We start from the raw sequence: 23,397 nt of genomic DNA on the forward strand, positions 1-23,397 counted from the left end.
ATTGGTGTGTCTTACCATATTATTGTAATTTATTATCGTAATTATGAACACACTAGTTTGTAGTGCAAACAGTTTTACCGTTTACTGTAGCCTACGTTGTTATTCTTCTAGTTATTTCCTAATAGAATGTTTTTATGAGTCCTCATCAATGTAAACTTAATGTAAACAGTGCTAGTGAACCGAACAGAACAAATTTAGCTGATTATTGCTGCTGAAAATGGTTTGGGCTTTACTAATCGGTCGGACCGTGAAAAACATTTGGAGTACTATAGACTGCCAAAACTTTCTGAGGAACAAAATGCGTTTGTGGTTGGTCAAAATGAACCACGATTTGCAAGGTAAGAATCTTGACAACATTCGTGTTGTATTTTATCATTTCCGGTCAGGTAGGTGAAATATTAAGCTGATATAAATAATAGGCTAATATCTTAATTAATATTGCTCCTATGTATCTTTACAAACTATTAACTTTAGTTTGTCAAAATATTGCGCCCTTACCTGCTTACTAATGCTGTATTCACGCCATGCCATAATTCCGAGATGAAAACACGTGACATTCTACTCTATCTGAATTATGTTTCCATGGCAACACTATCAACGCCAAAGCCCTCACGTGTTCCTGAACTCGTAATTACAACTTGTAATGTTTTTAGAATTAAGACTTAAACCAGTTACAGATGTAACGTGACCGCCCTCAGGTTAGTTTTGGCGCTATGGCGCTACCTCCAAGTCAGACAACATGGAAGGCTATGAGTAAAATGTCACGTGTTGTCATCTCGGAATTACGGTAATTACGACATGGCGTGAAGGCAGCATTAGTCCTTCTCTATATGATTTAGCAGCTTCCACACGTTTTTATTACGTGGTTTAGACAGCATAAATTAGCAGATCAACGTATACAGTAGTACATTAACCATGCAATCAGTGCTGTTGGTTACATACTTGTATCTCCGATATGGCCCACATCCAGGTAACTTACCAAATTGTGACTAAATTGTGAACCGGAAGTCTCGCCCATAGGCACGTTGAAGAATACATTTTTTCCTTCTTTTGGAAAGTAATGGAAATGCTGCTGTAGATTTTTTTCTTTTGCAACTGGAGTAATTGGGAATAAATACACAAAGTATTTTTGCTGTCGTCTCCTGTTCTCCACTCATTAAGTTTAATCGAATATGACGGCTTCGGCTCCAGAGAATCCCGGAAATGTGAAGAGGTTTTTATCATGTAGATCTAGGGCACATAACTTTATACTGTACACAAAAGTAAATGAAGTATATAGACAGATGAGAAATCCACCTTATTTTTCCCGTAAGAGTGGGCGTGGCCATTTGTAAATTTAATGTCTCTGGCTTGTACAGCTATTTTTAGCTGTACAAAACTGCTAGTTTTGCTGCTTGATATTGCAAACTAGTGTCTTACCATATTATTTTAATGTATTATCTTTATTATGAACACAATGGTCTGAAGTGCAAACAGTTTTACCGTTTACTGCACTTCATTAGTTTTCTCGTTATTTTCCTACGGCGGCATATGAATCGAAAGTCTCAAATATTACCAGAAAACAGCTTACTTCTGCATTAAAAAATAAGGTGGATACAAAACAAGAAAAAGACAAATCAAATGAATACAGTTGAAAACCTGCAAAAAATATGCAGTAGTATAGAAATGTAAACCGATGTCCATCTTTGGTTTTCAATAAGATTACGTTAAAAACATAAACTGTTTTTGTGCTGCATGATAACTACGTCCACCATGTTGTGTTGAATACATTTATTGTGCCTTTCAATCTGTCAGTTCAAGCAACCTGTAATTCTGTTTTCAAACAGCACAAGCTCCATTGCATCTATAGTGGTATTGCCTTAGGAAGTGTCTCAAAGTACAGGGTAAAGGCAAGGCGTCAATGCCCTGATATGTTGTACAGCTACAGATGACCGCTCTGCACATGTGCTGCAAAGAAAACGGAAAGTTCCTAGGTAAAGGGCGAGAGAGAAGAGGCTCAAAAAATAGGCATGTGGCCGGGTCACTGTAGTGCCTCAACAGGCCTGTGACACTGGAATCTCTGTACATACAAGGGTCACGGCCATCGAAGCTAAAGCGCTTTCCATTTTGCTCTATTCGAGCATGGAGGGAGCGGCTATAGCGTCTGAAGCTAACCGAGAAGAGATATTCATCCTGGGCAGAGTCTCGGAGCAGAAAAGTCCCCTCAGGTTGGCCTTCCAAAAGCTGCTCAGCTTCGAAACGATCCAGGACTCCCCAATAACAAGGGCTGTTGTTGATCTGAAGCAGATCAGGAACCAGGATGTAGTCAGTGTGGGCGCAGCACTGACCGTCTCCATGTGAAAAAGCCGGATCCCAGTCGTCCAAACTAGAAGCCCCAGTAGAGCTGATCTCCTCCCATGAAATGAGCTTCGGAGGAGAGGAGGATAACAAGGGACCTTTGGGTTCGGTTTCAATGCTTAAAGAAGGTTTGGTATGAGTGCCGTGTTTTTTAATCAGATGCCAACACTGAGCCAGTTCGGATTTCGGAGAGAACGGACACTTGTCCTCCATGAGCTCAGACACGTGAATCTTCCGTTTGGACCACAAAAGGACGGAGAATGGACGTGAAGAACCAGATTGGTGGTGATGGTGGTGGTGATTGCGGAGAGGGAGACACTGGCCGACGGCATCCTGAAATTTCTGCCTCAGAGAGCGGCGGGACAGGGCTTTCCTGCAAGGAGAGTCCGAATCGGTTTCTCCAGGGATCGTGCAGCTGCACTTTCGCTCTCGACGTCTCCGGGGACAAGAGGCAGAGCGTACGGTCTGGTCGTTCGTTCCTTCCTCCTCTTCCCCTCGGGGTGCTGTCTCATGGCGTGACCCACGGGAGCGTTTTTTAATACTGCGGATATAACTGTCAGCGCTCCAGCTCCGCAGGTTCTTGGGACGTGTGTCTGAGTTTTTGGGCTTCCTCTCTGACATTGCTGCAGGCCCTTTTTGCAAAAGTGCTGCACAAAATTTAAAAATAAATTAAGACTGGCAAAGAAAAATTTGAAGAATGCTAATTCCATTAACGCCAGTAGTATAGGCATAAAATATTATAAAATGAATCCATGCAGCATATATTTATGTAGAGACCATTCATAAATAATTTTTCAGAAAATAAAAGGATTCTATCTATATGTTTTATTTGAAGGCAACACATTATTTTATATGAAAAATGAGAAAAAAGAAAATGTTACAGGAAACAACATACATAGACACAGATGAACTTAACTATTAAAAGTAAAATAATGTTTATTAATTGTTATTTATTAATTTAATTAATTTCCTTAATATATATATATGCAATTATAATTAAAAATAATTAACTTGAATGAGTTTAATTTACTTAACATTTAGTTCAAGTGTTTTACTTTCAAATACTTTCTTATTTTTTATTTATTTTTTATATTTATATTTATTTTATAAATAATATAATATTTATAAATAATGTTTAATTTGTTTTATATTTAAGAATGAAAATAAATATATAAATGGTTAAATATAATATAATAAACATTATAGACATATACATACATATATATATACATACATTTACATACATACATACATATATATATGCAATTATAAATACAAATAATTAACGTGAATTAGTTAATTTAATTTACTTAACATTTAGTTCAAGCGCTTTACTTTCAAATACTTTCTTGCTTTTTAAATTATAAATGGTTAAATATAAAATAATAAATATTATAATAAATAAAATTACGTTTATATATAAAATATTTTTTCTGTGTGTGTATATATATATATACACACACACACACATATACACATAAAATGAATGTTTATAATACATATGCAATTAATTAAAATAATAATTAATTTAGTTAATTTAATTTACTTTTTTAGTAAAGTAAGTTTGTGTTTTATTTTCAAATACTTTCTTACTTTTTACTTTTAAACTTTGTATTAAATGACTAAATTACAGATCATCTGTACTAAGGATATACTTAATAAGTAACAGACAAGATAGACAGATACACATAATTACTAACAGACAAAAAACCTCTTAAACCTCTTCAGTATCTTTTATATGAAATAAATCCAAACGTATCCTACCTTAAGAACAAAATGCTGGATGAAAATCTGATGTCCTCACAGAGGAGTGATGAATTTTTCCATGCCTGAAGTTCGTGCAGCGAGAGCTCGGCATGAACTGAAGGGAGGAAGCACATCTCCTCCTATTTAAAACCTCTCAAGTATCAATTCCTCAGAGGAATACTTGCCCTTCACTGGACGGAAGGGGTACTTTTGTCAATGGACAGTTAACCTATCATATCCGACGATAAATACGCTGTCCTGAAGAAATGACATTGAGAATTTTAAATGAGTATAGGATGTATAATCTATATCAGTATAGGCTATCTATTCTATACATATCTAGGCTATATATCTATTATAGCTGTTATATTGTTCTAAGCTGTTTTACTTGCAAAATAAGTGGAAAAACATGTCCAAATAAACCACAAGCCCACAACATTAAAATCTTTTGAAATGTATTAGCTCTTACCGTGAACTTTGACTGACCATCAATGAATCAATGAGCTAAATGTAATTAGTCAATAATAACGGACATCTATTTACGAGGGCAACCTTGTTAGGAAGGAAATGGGAAATCTCCGAACAGACACTGAGAGCTCTACTTCATTGATTTATTGATTGATATGTGCCCTGCTTTAATTTGGGAACATCCGGCAAACATTTGCCAGCACAAAGGCAATTTTTGACACCCATTTTAGATGGTGGTCACGGGTCCATTCCTGGTATCCACCCAGAACATATCAAATATCAAGAGTAATATATGCAGTTCCGGCCTGCTAAATGGATTACTAAATAAATTCAATAATTCATTATGGCTGTGAAGTCATTAGATGATGTCATTCTGAAATGTTAAAATATTTTACTCTCATTTATTTAATATCACAGGCCTGCTACTGTACAGCCATGAATTATTCAGCAGAACATTGTGCATCTTGTTTTCTTTCATTTTCACTGTAATGTGTCTCTCTTTCTTATGTGTGTGAGGCAAGCAGGATGCCATCCAAGAGATTGAGTGATGAATTCTCCTGCGATCTGTTAAAAGTGGTTGATCGGATCAATGTGTAGAGGCACAAATGATTCAGTTGTTCCACTCAACCCCCTCTCATGCCTTACAGATGTCAGAACAATGACGAACTGTTATGTATTCAGTCTTTTCTCTTGTAATATTCTTTTCCCTTCTTGTTGTGGAACTTAACTATGGAAGCCTGTTTCTGCCACCGAATAAAAGTAAAAAAGGCAATTGTGACTTTTTATCTCACAATTGATGATTATATTTCACAGTTGTGAGGGGGTTTTTTTCTCAGAATTGCGAGTTCATAGGCCTATATTGCAATTATGTCTTTATAACATGGAGTTGCAAGTTATTAAGTCAGAATTGTACGATTAAGAAGTCAGAATTTTGAGAAGATATCAGTCTTTTTTCTCCTTTTAGAATTGGACTTTATAACTCACAGTTGCAAGTTTATATCTTACAATTCTGAGGAAAAAGTCAGAACTGCAATGTGTAAACTCGCATTTGCAAGAAAACTTCATTTCTTGCAAATGCGAGTTTATATCTAACAAATCTGACTTTATATCTTGCCATTCTGACTTTATAACTCAAAATAGGAAGTTTATATCTTGCAATTCTGACTTTATAACTTGTAAGTGCGAGTTTATATCTCAATTCTGAGAAAAAAAAGTCAGAATTGCATGACGCAAATTCGCAATTATGAGAAGTAAGAATTGTATGATAAAAAATTGCAATTTTAAGAACATATTCTTTTTTCCCCTTCAGAATTAGACTTTATAACTCACAATGGTGAGTTTTAAATCTCACAGTTCTAAGAATTGCAATGTATAAACTTGCATTTGCAAGAAAACTTTTTCTATCCTGCAATTTTATATCTCGCAATTCTAACTTTATAACTCACAACTGCGAGTTTATATCTCACAATTCGGAGAAAAAAAGCCACAGCTGTGAGATGTAAACTCGTAACTGTGAGAAAAAAAGTCAGAATTGTAAGATAAAAAGTTGCAATTTTGAGAAAATATCAGTCTTTTACCCTTCAAAATTGGACTTTTTAACTCACATTTGTGAGTTTATATCCCACAATTCTGAGAAAAAAAGAATTGTGATGTATAAACTCACATTTGCAAGAAAAACATATTTTCTTGCAACTGCGAGTTTATATCCTGCAATTCTCACTTTATAACTCACAATTGCAAGTTTATATCTCACAATTCTGAGAAAAAAGTCACAATTGCGAGATGTGAACTTGCAATTGCTAGAAACAATGTGAGAGTTTATATTCCTCAATTCTGACTTATATCTCGCAATTCTGACTTTATAATTTGCAATTGTGTTTATCTCACAATTCTGAGAAAAAAGTCAAAATTGCAAAATGTAAACTTGCAATTGCAAGAAAAAAACACAATATTGTAAGTTACGAAATCTGACAAAAAATAAAGAAGTGTATAAATTAAACTGCAAACTGTCAGACAACCACAGAAAAATTCACCTTACCTGCTTATCAGCTTATTTGTTGGTTTGACCTAAAAAATAAAAAAGCTGCAATAATTTATTGGCATTTCAAGCATTTTAGCATTCAGAATTCTTACAGTGAATTTTATTACTTGGTGGACAGCATCATTTATAGCCTTCCTGCATTATGAGTTACCAGAATTTTACTGCTTCTATCAAATACTCAGACTAAATTTGGAGTCCCACCAGACCACACAGAGCAGAAGTGAAGCATGTTTATCTGGAAGAAGTAACAGGATCAGACAATTGGGAGAAGAATCTCCTGTATCACGTATGTGCACAAGTCTGTAGGCTACTGTATATCTGTATACTGGAGAGAAATCATCTTCAAGCAGAAAGACGACAGTAACTCAGTATGCCCATTAACATGGCACAGTTTATCAAAAGGCAGGAACCTTGCCAAGCAAGTCTCAGATATGCCAGCTATTACTGTCTTATCGATCTGATGCACAGCAGAGCAGCCATGGACATCATGAATTTTTCATTTGATTGTGTTGTCAAACTGTAAGACTAAAGTCATACAAGCCTCACCCTTTATTTTACAAGCACTTTTTTTCAGCGTACAGTCTCAACACCTCCCTAAAGACTTGTTTATGGTAATATAGAAGTTTAAGGCTCTCAGTAAAAGACTCCAGCAGCCATAATGATTCCATTGTCTGCACCGGTTTGCAGCGCGTCTGGCCGATAATATCGCATGACCATCATTCAAGTGATGTTGCTTCAGAACGGTGGCTCTTTGAGTGATGGAAAGTCTGTAATTAAATCAGCGGGAAGTCTCTGGCTCCATGGCTCTTGTGTTCATGTTCTCTCCATTGATCTGTATCAGTATCTGGACAGCTTCTGTAACGGCTGTTGCAGCTGAGGTGCTCTGGGTAATGTTTGTCTGTCTTATGGTGCTTCGAGAGAAATTGCATTGCCTGGTTTGCTATAAGTTATTTTAAAATACTTTCTATGCAGTAAAGCATTTGCAGCCTGATTTGTTTCTATGGCACTATAAATTGCTCTATTTGTTTGAGCAGCTTCAGCATAGCGACACTGGTTCAACCAATGGCGTGTGTTTGGAGGCGGGGTTATTGGGTTTGACCAATCATTGGCAGATACGGAAATGCTCTGAAAACCTGTTTGAAGACAAACATTATTGGTAATTGGTAATCATAGAGATTTTACACTTTTGACTTGAACCAGGACGCAACCAGTTAACAACCATCTATAACACCCCGGCAACTATTTAGCAGCACTTTTGAGAACTTTCAGTAAAAACAGCTCCGCAACTGGTTTGCAAAAACAGCTAATTAAGGTTATTTTTGAAATTCTGCATTGCAAATGTAGAACCCTATGATTTCCGCAATGCCGAATTGCAGAATTTAGTCATAAAAATGGAATTTATTTTATAATGCGGAATATCAGGGAATTTGCCAAATTTTGAATGAAAAAATTCAGGTCAGTAAACCTTAATCAAAACATGATATGGACTATTGTCTGTGAATATTATGCCGCAAAAATACAAATATGAATCCTGCATGCTCAGCAAGTCTCTTTGTGAATAAATGCCGCAGATCTCTGAGAGTCACTTCATGCACATTTTACCATTTCTTGTGAGAAATATAATATGATCGTCATATCATATACAAACAGAAACTCAAATGTCTTCACAGCAACCCGTCAAAATAAAAGTTTGATTTAACTTGAAGAAACTGTGACAGAAATATAGTACTGAATCTAATGATAGTGTTACTACTAATGAAATTATTATTAAACCATTATTCTCAAGGAATATTTATCAGAATTTATTTTTCCAGAAAAAAACAACAACAACACAGTATTTCTGAAAATAAAAAGAAATAAGTAACATAATAATAAATTAGGCTTTTAGGTATTTAGAAATGCATTTGATTATTAAAATTTAATGAAACCATTAAAATGGAATCCATAAAACTAAAGGAAAAGAGAATTATTAAAAATAAAAACTGAATTTGAGGAAAAAAATAAATAAATAAAACATATTTCATAGGGCCTTAAAAATGTAATTTTTGTTCAACTTTTAATAAAATTGCCATTAAATTGTGTAAGTTTCATGATTTCAATTAAGTAGACTTTTTGATTAATACAATTTTATTTAACCATAAAACAGAGTCTAGAAAAAAAATTAAAATGGAAAAAATTAAAACAGAAAAAAATGGAATTTAGGAAAAAAAAAAACGAATTTGGGAAAAATAAAACGAATTTCATAAATTTTCACAAATGCTTTTTTCTTTTTAATTACTCAGTTATGTTAAGATCAACATTGAAGACATAATTAGTTCTAATTTAATTCATTTAAAATATACAGTTTCAGGCTAGCGACAGAGCTTTGAGAGAAATTAAATTGCCTGATGTTCTGCTGTATATTATTTTAAAATCAAATGCATAATTTTCCAATGTTTCAATTTCTGATATGCAGAGACAACTATGCTTGGCCCCTGTGTCACTATCAAAACATTCCTCTATATAGCATCACTGGCTCAACCAGTGGTGTGAGTTTGGAGGGGGGTTATCTGTTTGACTAACCAGTGATAGACTGGGAAGTGTTTGGTAAAACATTTGATGTCAAACAATGTTGGTACTTAAATATCACAGAAATTGCGCACTTTGCGCTTGTCTGTTTGACTTGACTTGCCTGTATGCAACCACCTAGAAAATGTAATAAAAAAACAAAGCAAGGTTATTTTGTGCAATTCTGTATTGTAAATGTTTTAATTAACTTACATGCATCTTTTTAATTACTGAATTATTTTGAGGTACTGAATTAGTTCTAATTAATTATTTTAAAATATACAGTGTTATTTCTTGTATATATAATGGCATATTACGAATATTGTTGGTTCTTTGATGAATTGCTTCTAGTTTCACAAGCAGTTTATCCTTAAACGTTGTACTTTACTCAACAGAAAATTCACATATGACTACTGAAATTATAAATATAGCATCACATTAATCATTTTATGTACACACATGAAACTGGGCAAAAATCCTATATTGGTCTGTTTTAATAAACCTGATCTTGTACCAAAAAATACAATAAGGCCTGTATTTGCTGTCTCATTTTCTGTCCATATACAGTCATTAAAGACAAACAGACTGTATTTCCATGATCTGTATCTTCCACTCAATGTAATGATCCATGGTTTAGTCATGTGAACTAGTATATCAGCTTTCTGCAGGCATTTTTTGTGCTCTCAGCCTCCCTATTTCCCGCAAGCTTCATTCAATACCTGCTGTCTCTCTGCTTCTCTGTTCGTGCAAGTTATTGAGCTTATTAAGGATGCCTGCAGCATTTTTAAGCAGTAATAGGAGACACGTTATGGAATTACTATTGTCACAAGTGCTTTGTCTGTATAGTCATTATTTCATTAAACGTGTGCACCATATTGACAGTCCATACCATTAAGCCTTATTTGCAAATTTGTTTGCAAAATACATTTTTAAATGTTCAGGAGAACATTCTTAAACCAGAGAAATTTCTCCGTTATTTGATTAAATGTTTAAAATGAAAGGCTTTTTTATCCTTTGTGGTCTGTTTTGATATTATAATATTTAATATTAGAATGCTTTTGGTGCAGGTACTTCAGTGAGATATGGGATCAATGGAAGGTGTTTCCATCTCAAATTTCTTGTTAGTCCTTTCCATACATTCATATCCGGCAGATATCTATTGAAAGTTACTTAAACACATTTGAAAAGATGATTAATTTTTTGTTTAGACACTTGAGAAAATCAATAGAAAACGGAAGACAGATGAATTCCAGTAACTGCTGCCGAGTATGTCTGAGTATGCAGTTTACACAGCCTGTCCTTAGAAGACGTCAAGACAAGAAACCAAGGGGTCAAGGTTGTGGTGGTTAGCACGGCTTAGTAAATCCCTACTGGTAGATAGGTTATTAGGAAGTGGTATTTTATAACTACTAGATAATAACTTTTTTTTTTTTTTTTGGCAGTTAAGTCATTTTATTATAGCCAAGCAATCACTAACATGCCTAAAAATAATAATAATAATAATAATAATAAAAAACATGTGACCCTAGACCACAAAACCAATCTTAAGTAACACAGCAATAGCCAAAAATACAATGTACAGATCAAAATGATCTATTTTTCTTTTATGCCAAAAATAATTAGGATATAAAATAATGATCATGTTCCATGATGATATTTTTTAAATATATCAAAACTTAATTTTTGATTAGTAATATGCATTGCTAAGAACTTCATTTGGACAACTTTAAAGGTTCTCAATTTTTTTTTTTTTTTTCTTAAGATTTTTAAATAGTTGTATCTCTGTCAAATATTGTCCTATCCTAACAAACCATACATCAATGAAAAGCTTATTTATTCAGATGTATAAATCTAAATGTCAAAAAATTGATCCTTATGAATGATTTTGTGGTCTAGGGTCACACACAGGCCTAAAAATAATTTAAATCATTTAAATTATAAAATAAATAAAAAGTAACATTAGCATTGTTTCCACATTTCCTTATCAATTCGCCACGTAGTCTTTATGTTACTGTGATACCAAAGGATGACTGTAGTAACCTGGTATTTTACCAGGAATTAGCCTATTTACCATAGTAATTGTTTTAAACAGTGGCAGGCACCTTTTCATTTCAATCCTGTCAGTCTTGTCGAACCAGACGGTGCTAGGTTTTCACATACAACTTGTGAAAGATCACACAACCAGTTTGTGAAACTAATGTTTATCCTGTTACACAGCTTTCTCTAGACGGATACGAACGTCATTGCGCCGCGCCCTCATTAAACTCCGCGCCACGTCATATTCCACGCACGCAATCAGAGGGAGGAGGGAGCGATACCCGTATTCTGACAAGTCCCGCCCTTAATCAGCTCAGAGTTTGTGACGATTGGGCAGAGGCACTTCGAGCGGTCTGTGATTGGACAATCGAGAAGTCGTTTATTAACAGTACCAACCAGAGCAAACAGCCATTGGGTGGAGGGCGGGACTTGTTGGAGAGCGTGTTGGGGGGAAAAAAATAATAACGCAGGAGGAAGTGTGAATGACATGCTGGAGGATTGAAGATCTCTGGAATAGGATTCGAGTTGCTGGATTCATTCAAACATTTTATAGAAGCGAAAGCGGTCGATACCTATATGTCTCCGTAAGTAAATAACAAAACGATCTTAGATAGGCTGTATGAATCTAAACCAGTTTTATCGAGAGCTCCGCTGACATTTGATTGCACATACGGATGATATTTTGGGAATTACATATTAAGAATCTAGGCTGATTTTGTCTCCAGGGAGCAGAAGATCGAAATCAAAAAATTAAATGAATGTAATAAATTCCTGGATTCAATATTGTGTACTTTCTACACTGAATTGTGACCTTTGTCTTTATCTATTAGTGGCTGCCATAAACTGCTTTGAGATTATTTCATGCTCATTACTTAATATTTACTTATTTATGTATATATATATATAGATATATATGTTATTAATATAATATTTTTTTCTCAAAAATGAAGAAAAAACCTTGCTAGACAAACTGAATGTTGATTTATGTCATACTTTTGGTTCGTAATGACACTAACAAGGTGTGTCTGGTGTTATTTTAGCGTCATTACTATTACTATTATAGTTTTTATTATTAATTTAATTAGTTTTCAGTTTTTTTAATAGCCTAGAATTATGTTTATATTTATAAGTTATCATTTTAAAGAAACATTTAATGTTTAATGATAAATATTTCCTTGGTTGCTAGCTGAATTAAAATCAGATTTGTTGTTTATGTTTATATCAGGTAACAAAAAAGATTTTATGGTTTAAGGTTTATTTAACTATAATAACACCAACAGGAGTTTGACTTTGAATTGTCAATGTTTAAATGATCAAAGTCCAAATAAGTTGTTCCCAGCACTCATTTATTGCCAGGGATTTCTGATCAGTGATAAGTTTGTATAACATTTAATTTGATTACAGGGCCTCTGGAATGTTGCTCGACGAGACGCCCCTGTTTGATCCTTCTCTGCTCCAAGAGCTGGACTGGAGCAGCAACACCGTCTCCTTCTCGCCCCCCATTTCTCCCTCTCAGCCTGGACAAGGTCTGGTCCTCCGTCCTCTCTGTACTGCTGACTTAGACAGAGGTACTGCTTACCATTCAACAGTCTGCCCACTCATGTTCAGTAGTTCAGACAATCGTGATAAACGTATGTTTGTCTTTATGCCTTTTTAGGCTTTTATAAGGTCTTATCACAACTCACCGTGGCTGGGGATGTCACAGAAGAACAGTTCAAAGGTACTGCTTTCTCCTGATACAAAAACATTTCAGTTCTTCATATATTTACGAAAAACAACTCACTTTTTTTCTTTTATAGCTAATTTTGAACATATGAAGAAATCTGGAGACTATTATGTCATAGTGGTGGAAGACACAAATCTTGGACAAATTGTTGCCACTGCAACGCTCATCATAGAGCATAAATTTATCCATGCTTGTGCGAAGGTATTTAACATTTTAATATGCTTGACTTAATATTTATTTTAAAAATGTATTTTGCAATTAAAGTAGAAGTTCACTTCCAGAACAAAAATTTACAGATAATTAACTCACCCCTTGTCATCCAAGATGTTCATGTCTTTCTTTCTTCGGTCATAAAGAGATAGGAAAACATTTCAGAATTTCTCTCCATATAGTGGACTTCTATGGTGCCCGCAAGTTTGAACTTCCAAAACGCAGTTTAAATGCAGCTTCAAAGGGCTCTAAATGATCCCAGCTGAGGAAGAAGGGTCTTATCTACTGAAACGATTGGTTCATTTCTAAAAAAAGGAACACATATGCTACAAGACCCTTTAGAGCTCTTTGAAGCGGCATTTAAACTGCATTTTGGAAGTTCAAACGTCCAGGCACCATAGAAGTCCACTATATGGAGAGAAATCCTGAAATGTTTTCCTCAAAAAAACAATTTCTTTACGACTAAACAAAGACAGACATAAACAACTTGGATGATAAGGGGGTGAGTAAATTATCAAAAAATTTTTGTTCTGGAAGTGAACTTCTGTAAGCTTTTTTTTTTTGCTTTTCTATGGTGCAATATGATATCATATTTTGTTTTTTTTTGTCCCGGCAGAGAGGGCGTATAGAAGAAGTGGTCGTGAGTGACGTATGCAGAGGGAAACAGCTGGGAAAACTGTGAGTTTGGTTTTTAGAAACACTCTTATGTGTCCGTGGTCTACAAAATCAGTCATAAAGGTCCATTTTTTGAAACTGAGATGTATACATCGTCTGAAAGCTGAAAAAATAAGCTTTAAGTATGTTTGTTAGGATAGAAAAATATTTGGCTGAGATACAACTATTTGAAAATCTGGAATCTGAAGGTGCAAAAAAAATCAAAGTACTGAGAAAATCCCCTTTACAGTTGTCCAAATGATGTCCTTAGCAATGCATTTTATTAATCAAAAATTACATTTTGCTACATTTATGGTAGGAAATTCACAAAGTATCTTCATTGAACATGATCCTTTATTTAACATCCTATTGATTTTTGGCAGAAAAGAAAAATAGATAATTTTGACCCATACAGTGTATTGCTGGCTATTGCTACAAATAAACCTGTGCTTACTTACGGATGGTTTTGTGGCCCAGGGTCACATATTAGTTTTGATAATGAGTTTCAGCAATTATACCGTATATTCACAAATGCTTTATTTGTATTAAAACACTTTTGCTTTTGTTTTTTAGGTTGGTATCAGCATTGACTCTCCTCAGCAAAAAATTGCAGTGCTACAAAGTGACACTAGAGTGTGCGCCAAAAAATGTGGAGTTTTATAAGAAGTTCGGCTACTCCGCTTCAGACGAGACTTACATGCAGTGCCGGTTCTTTGACTGAATCCAAAAGATTCTTCAACGTCACAGAATGTTTGCTTTAGAACTGTTAATCTGTTCTATTTTCTGAGATCGGACTACCTCGAACTTGCACCTTTTTTAGCCAGCAAAAAAACTTGATAGTTTGGTGACGATGTCACAAAAACAAAATATTCTAAAATAGGCATTTTGTAATCACTACAACACAGAACAACATGCATATTCTTGAACCTTTCTAAACATCCAGTCAACATTGAAAGCACTTGCTTTGAAAGTTATTCTATTTTTTTTTTGCTATAGAAACAAAAACAGTTCTGATCATATACAGAATGAGTGGTTTACATTGTCAGCCACAAAAAATAACACCGTGGCCTGTCTAAGAAAAAAGACGAATGTTCTGTTGTGTAGAAGAAGGGCTTATATACTTGAATGTTTTCTAATGTAAAGATTTCTATACAAGTTTTTTTTGAAGAGGGAAAACAAACTGTTTTCAACCCATTTTGTTTCTAAATATACTACTTAACAAAGGCATATTTTCCTCTTTTACTTCAAATGTTAATGCTGTGCTTTATTCTTTTAAAACACCAAATCCAAATCACATTTTTCACACTATAAGTGAGTTCTATAAAAGCCGTTTTGAAATGGTTTTAACTTATTTTAATTTCTCTTGCAGGTACTTGTCTTAAACAGAGATCAGTAGAAAAAAAGTTTACATTTATTTATTAAGCTCATGTATTTCTCAATTATGGCTTTAGTCTTAGCCACTGGTAATAATCATTAGTTGTTCAAAAGCTTGATGAAGGAAAATAAAATATTTTGAAATACATCCTGATGCAACGAAAGCATATCTTTGTATGCTAAATGCCTTTATTTTTGTACTTTTACTGCTAGCCGACAAACAAGGGGCATTTGAATGCTTTGTCTCATCTGTCAATCAACAGCTGGCAATCAAACATGTGGCAGTGATGTTATTTGTGCTTTTATAACTGTTATATTTTAAAATGGATGTAAAACCATTGAATGACAAATTAAAAATGTTACATTAAAAATCAATGAAAAATCTAAAGTTTATATTGTGTTATCATTCTAAATCCATCCACACCCAACGGTCCGATCATAAATGCTCATATCTTTACAGCGGGGATTGATAACATTGAAAACACAAGGTGTAAGTAGCCATCTTTTATTGAGCAGTGGGATGTTAATTCTATGGCAAATGCGTCTTTCCGTATCACAGTCTGAATTCATTCCCCACATAAAGACTGATTCATCCTCTTATCGTTTCTACGGCAGTGACAGTGCCGATCTTCGATCCCCTCCCGTCCCAACCCAAATCCGTCCAACAAAGTAACAGTAATTCAAGTATCAAAAGTGCATTATTGCAATACTGTCCCGCTGCAAATGCAAAATGCTTTAAATACTATAAAACTGCAAAAAATTTCAGTGCATACAGCTCAAAAAGGAAAACAAAAAAAATATCAAATCTTCCCCAGCCCCAAGGGTCACGAGGAGCAGTCTCTCCCTCCCAACCCCTGTACAAATATTTACATTTTTAATCCCAATAAAAATGTAAAAAGAAAAGTCCACTGTGGTTAAGCACTTCTTTTTTTTTTTTTTTTTTAGTAAAGCCTATCCATTTTGTGCTGCTGTAACTTGCATACTCCCGAAATCTTCGTCCTCTTCTAGTGTCCGCTTTAGGCTTCCTGTAAGGAAAGAAAGATGATATTAGTATGTATAATGAGTTTCATACATTACTAATGTACAAATTACAGATCTCAGTTCTATAGTACAATTAACCCAGTACTTTGTCATCATAGATTTACATTTACATTTATTCATTTAGCAGATGCTTTTATCCAAAGTGACTAACAAACGATAACCATTAATCAAATGGAGCCAAGAACAAAAGCGGAGTACAAGCTAGAAGAGCGAGATATAATTCTACACTATTTTATTAAGATAAATAAAAACTAAAACACTAAAAACTAGTGAATTTTGCATTACAACATACAATATGAAAAAAAATTAATTTCAAAAATTGCTAAATATTATATACGGAAGCCTGTTTCCACCACTAAATAAAAAAAATTATATTGTAACTTTTTCCTCTCACAATTCTGACTTTTTTTCTCAGAATTGCATGATATAATCACAAGTGAATATGGGTTGTGCACAACAGACTTCTGCATTCTGTTGAACAGGTCTTGTTGCTTCCGGTTCAAGCGTTTTGCTTATCCTTTGTTCATATGTCCAAGATGCCTAACTAGATACAAATAAATTATCATAACCAACGTCCACCACACACTGATATCTAAAGGTTTTTAATTTTCATTCTTTTACTAACATTTAGACATAAAATGGAATAAAACGTCAACAATAAAACAGCTTGCTAATTTAACTGATTACCTTAAAAGTCCATAGATATCGCCATTATTTAATACGGCTGTTAACACGTTCTCTGACAAGCGGAAGCAATGAGACCTGTTTTCCGGGTTTGGTCAGGTGACATTTGACAAATAGCCTATTGTGAGTTTCCCGGTTGACTTTCTTCCTCAGAATTGTGAGATACGAACTTGCAATTCTGACTTTTTATCCTTAAAATTGTGCAATTCCAACTTCCAATTCTGACTTTTTCCTCAGAATTGAGGAAAAAGTCGTAAATTTGGACTTTTTCCATAAAATTGTGAGATACAAACTTGCAATTCTGATTTTTTTCCTCTGAATTGTGATAAAAACTTGTACATTTTGACTTTTTTCCTCAGAATTGAGATAAAAACTTGCAATTCTGACTTTTTTTCCTTAAAATTGTGCAATTCAAACTTGCAATTCAGACTTTTTCCTCAGAATTGAGAAAAAGTCATAAATTTAGACTTTTTTTCCATAAAATTGTGATACAAACTTGCAATTCTGATTTTGTTCCTCTGAACTGTGATAAAAACTTGTAAATTTTGACTTTTTCCTCAGAATTGTGAGATATGAACTTGCAATTCTGACTTTTTTCTCAGAATTGGGAAATATAAACTTGCAATTCTGACTTTTATGAACTGTGAAATATAAACTTGCAATTCTGACTTTTTTCTCAGAATTGAGATAAAAACTCATAAATTTTTACTTTTTTCCTTAGAATTGTGAGATATAAACTTGTAATTCTGAAATGTTTTCCTCAGAATTGAAAGATATAAACATGCAATTCTGACTTCTATAAACGGTGAAATATAAACTTGCAATTCTGAATGTTTTCCCCTCATAATCACAATATAAACTTGAGAAAAAAAGTTAGAATTGTGATTTTGTCTTGCAATTCTGACTTTACAACTCACAATTGCGAGTTCATATCACGAAATTCTGACTTAATTTCTCAGTATTGTGAGTTCATCTCACAATTCTGAGGAAAAAATTAATTAGTTGGGAGTTTATTTCAGTTCTGAGGAAAAGTTAGAATTGCGAGTTTGTATCGCGTAATTGCGAGAAAAAGTCAGAATTGTGAGAAGTCACAGTTCTGACTTTATTTGTCAGAATTGCATGATATAAACTCAAAATTGTGCCTTTCGAATTGCGAGATATAAATTCACAATTCTCAACAAAAAGTCAAAATTGTGAGTTCATATTTCCCAGTCCTGACTTTATAACTCACAACTGCGAGTTTATATCACACAATTCTGACTTAATTTCTCAGAATTGCAAGTTTACATCTCACAATTCTCTCTTTTTATATCTGAAAATTCTGAGAAAAAAAAAGAATCGTGAGATAAGATTCACAATTACCTTTTTATATTCAGTGGCGGAAACAGACATCCATATTTAAGTGTTATTAAATTATTAGTGTTTTTAAACATTAATTTTAAGTGTTAGATGATGGCAAAGGAAATCTAAATGAGCATATTAAGAGTTAAGAAGCAAAAGCCTCTAAATCCATCTGACTTAATTCTTTAAAATTAGCATTTTTATTCTGGCTACTTTGTACAGGTTTCTATGTAAGTACTGGTACTTCCGTTTGGGCTGAGGCTGGAATTTAGCGAGTTTGAAGTAAAAATATTTTAATGGACGTATAATGTGTGTCAGAAGCATTCACTCAGTATCAGTATCTTATATGATATGATACCAATATATTATGCATCACTATTAGAAATGATTAAACTGTTTACAAACTGACCGTTTGGCAATAAAATAATGTTCTCGTACCTGGCATCCCAGCTTGGATGGAGAAAGACCTGCCCAGCTGAATGGGTGACATCATCTTGATGGTAAGCTTTGCAAGATATATTGCTTCATATTCCTTGATGAGAACAGAAAGAACATCCATTTATTATGTATACATGTATATAAAACAGCTACAGCACTTAATGCTGAATGAATTATTAACACTGACATTTCTTTAAAATCATACCTGTAGCTGATGAACAAAGCCTACATTAGGATTAATGCAAAATCGTCTCTCCTGTACATGACTAAAGGCATCCCTGTAAAGAAAAAAATACATGACAAAATCAGCAATCTTCAAGACAAACTTGTATTATATATTCATACTTTTGTTCATGCATGAACTGTTCCTTCACTAATAATATTACCTGTATTTCACACCAAATGTCTCCATAAGGTAGGCAATAACTAAGGCAGCGCTGGGAAATGGATATTAGATTTTATTCAATAACATTAAATGAAGAGATTTGGGATATTATTTTACAAATGATAAAACACAGTTAAAAGACAATCTTTTTAGTTTTTAGTTTTACCATACCTTCTTGATATCCCTGCATTTCCATGAACAAGTACCTTTCCTACAACACAAAAATGCGCAACTGACATTATAATAAAATAAATGCTGCAAACAATGAAAACCAATTTTCTTTACAAGAAATAGAACCCAAAATTAGAACAGAGAACATTTTTAATTTAGTATTAAATGTAGAGATCATTACCCCCCGTCTCTAAACATCCATCAATAAATTCTTTAGTCTATAAAGAGAAAAACAAGTTATGATAATTAGAAAAAAAATATCAAACACTAAATAAAAATGCAATGCATTAATGATATACAATTTATAAAGAAAGGTCAGCTTACCATTGGGAAATATCTAATAATATTTTCCACAGGGTTATCTGCTATATCTAAAACTAGGTACCTAGACACAAGAAAAGAAATAAAGCTGTTAGAAATAGCAGAGCTTTATGCTGAAGTCCCACATGCTGCAAAGAACAACCAGAAACCAAAATACCTAAATTTATGGGGGAAGTTTGGTTTTATAAAGTTGGCCTCAATGTCTTGTCTGACACACACAATGTGAGTTATCCCCTGCTTCTCTAGCATTGAGAGCTGAAAGAGAGGATGAAGTATTACAGGAAACCCCAGGCATAGATAATTTTCATCACGACGCATGAGAACAGATCGTCTCTACAGTACCTTACTCTTCATAGCAGCTGAATAGGGGCCAAGAAACAAGCCTGGGAGGATTTCCTACATCATGACATCAGACAGTTTTAGTAAAAGAGATCAGCTGATCAAACAAGGTATGAAATTAACTTAGGATTTAGACTCAACAAATATAAGGTATAGAGAAATACAATAAAATTTCTCAACACAATATGCAATTATTTACTGTACCACAAATAATTCACTACAAGTCCAGATTTTTTTATGTTTTTAAAGAACTCTTTTCTGCCCACTAAGCCTGCATTTATTTGATCCAAAATACTGCAAAAGCAGTAATATTGTGAAATATTTTCTATTATTTAAAATAACTGCTTTTTATTTGAATAGATTTTAAAATATAATTTATTCCTGTGATTAAAACTAAATTTTCAGCATTACTACTCCAGTCTTCAGTGTCACATGATCCTTCAGAAATCATTCTAATATGCTGATTTGCTGTTCAGGAAACATTTATCATTATTATTATCAATATTTAAAACAGTCAAGTACATTTTTTCAAGATTCTCTGATGAATAGAAAGATCAGCATTTATCTGAAATAATTATTTTTTTAAATTATTTATTTATTTATTTATTTTTTTTAAGAAATTATTGAAATTTAGAAATTAATACTTTTATTTACCAATGATGCTTTAAATTGATCAAAAGTGATGATAAAGACATTTATAATGTTACAAAAGATTTCTATTTCAGATAAATGCTGTTCTTCTGAAAAAACTCTACTCGGCTGTTTTCAGTAATAATAATAATAATAATAATAATAATAATAATAATAATAAATGTTTTTTGAACAGCAAATCAGAATATTAGAATGATTTCTGAAGGATCATGTGACTGGAGTAATGATGCTAAAAATTCAGCTTTGAATTCACAGGAATAAATTACATTTTAAAATATATTCAAATTGAAAACAGCTCATTTTAATAGTAAAAACATTTCAAAATGTTACTGTTTTTGATGTACTTTGGATCAAATAAATGCAGGCTCGGTGAGCAAAAGACACTTCTTTAAAAAACAAACAAACAAAAAAAAAAAACATTAAAAATCTTACTGTTCAAAAACTTTTGACTGGCAGTGTACTTATACTGAAACTTATTATATTATCATTCCTAATATTACCTAATCCAATAACAACAATAAACAATCAAGTGCAAAGTTCATGTTCATCATCACTCACCTGCATCTCCCTTCTCATTGGATATGCCCAGTCCTGCAGAAATGAGATTACAAAATCAATTATTGGTTTTTACAAGCACTTAAGTAATAGTATTACATCACTATTAGAATCATAAACTGCAGCGAACGCAGGAATAAAACTCCTTGTTACCAGCATTTCCCTAAATATGATGGAGACTAGAGACCAATAATTGGTTTGAGATATTTATAAACAACATTTACTTTTTTTTCCAACTTAAACAGTTCTGTAATATTAGTGTTCATGTTAGACCAAAACAAAGCGTGGAAGTAATGAACTTCATTACAATCGGTTCATTATGTTTTGATCAACTGTTTGGACTCTCATTCTGACGGCACCCATTCACTGCAGAGGATCCACTGGTGAGCAAATGATGTAATGCTCAATTTCTCACAGTCTGTTCTGATTAAAGAACAAACTCATCTACATCACGGATGGCCTGAGGGCGAGTACATCGGAAATTTTTAATTTCTGGGTGAACCATTTCTTTAAATTAAAAATCTTGGGAGAAAAGAATATTGCCTATTAAACGGTTCAAAAGAATTTCGTTGACTATACTCAATATTAGTGTCGTGAAGCAGGTTAGTAAATAATAATTTATTTGCTAATACATTTAAAAGCATAAGCAGTTCTGCGAAGGAATTATCGGATTATTCTCATAATACACCCAGCATCATCATAAACACTGCCCATACTACTTTCTCTGATTGTGATTATTGTCATTTACAATGAGATATGCATGACTTTGACTTCTTAATTGTTGTTATTCTACTACACTGCCACTGGATGTACATGCTAACTGCTCACAGCAACGAGTTAGCGAAGGAGTTTTATTATATATTTAATATATCAGCACAAACCGCTGTATTTATTCATGCATTTACACACACTAGTCTGAAACATACTGGTTTTAAACAGATAGACTGAAGAGTGACTGTAATCCAGCAGTTGTTAGCTGTGCGCTAATGTTTTTAACATACCAGCTGCTCTTCTTTGGCGGCGGGCAGGGACGGGAACTGGAGTTTATTCCCTTCGTCCATGCTGCGAGCGGTATTCCAGCTTTCAATACGTTCACCTCCCCTTTGATGGATTGAGTGTGAAGACGAACTAAGTGCAAATAAAGTAGAGTTTGTGGAGGAGCTCCGCACTCACGCACGCCATGCTGCTTCCACCCAGGGCAGTCACGTGACACGCAAGCGCCATACGTCAGACAGGGGCGGCGTCATGAGATGTCAGTCAACGAGCACAACAATAGCAACAACAGCAATAAGCATCTATGTATGTATCTATCTATCTAGTTCAACCACTTGTAAAATGGCAAGTACTGGTATTTATTTGTGGAAATACAAATCTAGTTGTTGTATAAAATATTTTATATCTTTTTATTGATCATTCAACTGTACATTATATCAAAAATACAACATTCATTAATTCATTTTGGCTGTTTGCAACTGCTGGTATTTCTGTTAGGACATACAGATATAGCTTTTTATTGATCATTCTACATTCTTTATTGTTGTTGTTATTATTATTATACAGTATTCACAAGGAAAAAGATTACAAAGTGAGGTCCAGCTCACAGGTCTCGGGTTGCCAGCGTTTTCAACCCAACATTGGCAATATATACACTACCAGTCATTTGTTTTTGTACAATACGATTTTGTTTTTTAAGAAGTCTCTTCTGCTTTCCAAGCCTGCATTTATTTGATCTGAAGTAGAGCAAAAACAGTAAAATTCTGAAATATTTTTACTATTTAAAATAACTGTTTTCTATTTAAATATATATTATAAAATGCAATTTATTCCTGTGATTTCAAAGCTGAATTTTTTGCATCATTACTCCAGTCACATGATCTTTTAGAAATCCTTCTAATATTCTGATTTGCTGTTCAAAAAAAAAAAAAAAAAAAAAAAAAAAAAAATAAATAATATATATATATATATATATATATATATATATATATTATTATTATTTTGTAAAAAACTGAATTTTTTCAGGTTTCTTGAATGAACAGAAAGTCCAGAAGAACAGCATTTATCTGTAATAGAAATCATTGTAACATTATAAATGTCTCTATATCGTCACTTTTGATTAGTTTAAAGCATCCTTGCTAAATAAAAGTATTAATTTCTATAATTTCTTTACCAATATATATATATATATATATAGACTCCAAGTTTTCGATTGGTGATAATGTTACAAAAGATTTTTATTTTAGAAATGCTGATCTTAGAATCTTTCTATTTATCAAAGAATCTTAAAAAAAAATTTACTCAACTGTGTTAAAAATTAAAAATAACAGTAATAAA

At 33.4% G+C, this 23,397-nt stretch overlaps 3 protein-coding genes across 3 annotated transcripts; 1 reads left to right on the forward strand and 2 right to left on the reverse strand.

The window, feature by feature from the left end:
• Nucleotides 1-1,600: 1,600 nt before the first annotated feature.
• socs4 (suppressor of cytokine signaling 4) lies at nt 1,601-4,178 on the reverse strand. The gene is made up of 2 exons (XM_051132580.1): nt 4,102-4,178; nt 1,601-2,984 (listed from the first exon to the last, which is right to left on the reverse strand). The coding sequence occupies exon 2, from the start codon at nt 2,956-2,958 to the stop codon at nt 1,819-1,821; it is 1,140 nt and encodes a 379-aa protein (XP_050988537.1). The 5' UTR covers nt 2,959-2,984; nt 4,102-4,178; the 3' UTR covers nt 1,601-1,818.
• Nucleotides 4,179-11,619: 7,441 nt separating this feature from the next.
• gnpnat1 (glucosamine-phosphate N-acetyltransferase 1) lies at nt 11,620-15,529 on the forward strand. The gene is made up of 6 exons (XM_051132586.1): nt 11,620-11,760; nt 12,581-12,744; nt 12,834-12,896; nt 12,976-13,103; nt 13,729-13,790; nt 14,340-15,529. The coding sequence occupies exons 1-6, from the start codon at nt 11,753-11,755 to the stop codon at nt 14,485-14,487; spliced, it is 573 nt and encodes a 190-aa protein (XP_050988543.1). The 5' UTR covers nt 11,620-11,752; the 3' UTR covers nt 14,488-15,529.
• A 100-nt stretch (nt 15,530-15,629) lies between these two features.
• Nucleotides 15,630-22,287, reverse strand: styx (serine/threonine/tyrosine interacting protein). The gene is made up of 11 exons (XM_051132585.1): nt 22,068-22,287; nt 21,070-21,102; nt 19,864-19,917; nt 19,679-19,776; nt 19,525-19,585; nt 19,382-19,418; nt 19,201-19,240; nt 19,031-19,081; nt 18,850-18,922; nt 18,645-18,738; nt 15,630-16,165 (listed from the first exon to the last, which is right to left on the reverse strand). Exons 1-11 carry the CDS (start codon nt 22,125-22,127, stop codon nt 16,092-16,094), a joined length of 675 nt encoding a protein of 224 aa, XP_050988542.1. The 5' UTR covers nt 22,128-22,287; the 3' UTR covers nt 15,630-16,091.
• Between the last annotated feature and the right edge of the window lie 1,110 nt (nt 22,288-23,397).

Source organism: Labeo rohita, chromosome 17 (genome assembly GCF_022985175.1).
Source record: "Labeo rohita strain BAU-BD-2019 chromosome 17, IGBB_LRoh.1.0, whole genome shotgun sequence".
Classification (NCBI taxonomy): domain Eukaryota; kingdom Metazoa; phylum Chordata; class Actinopteri; order Cypriniformes; family Cyprinidae; genus Labeo; species Labeo rohita.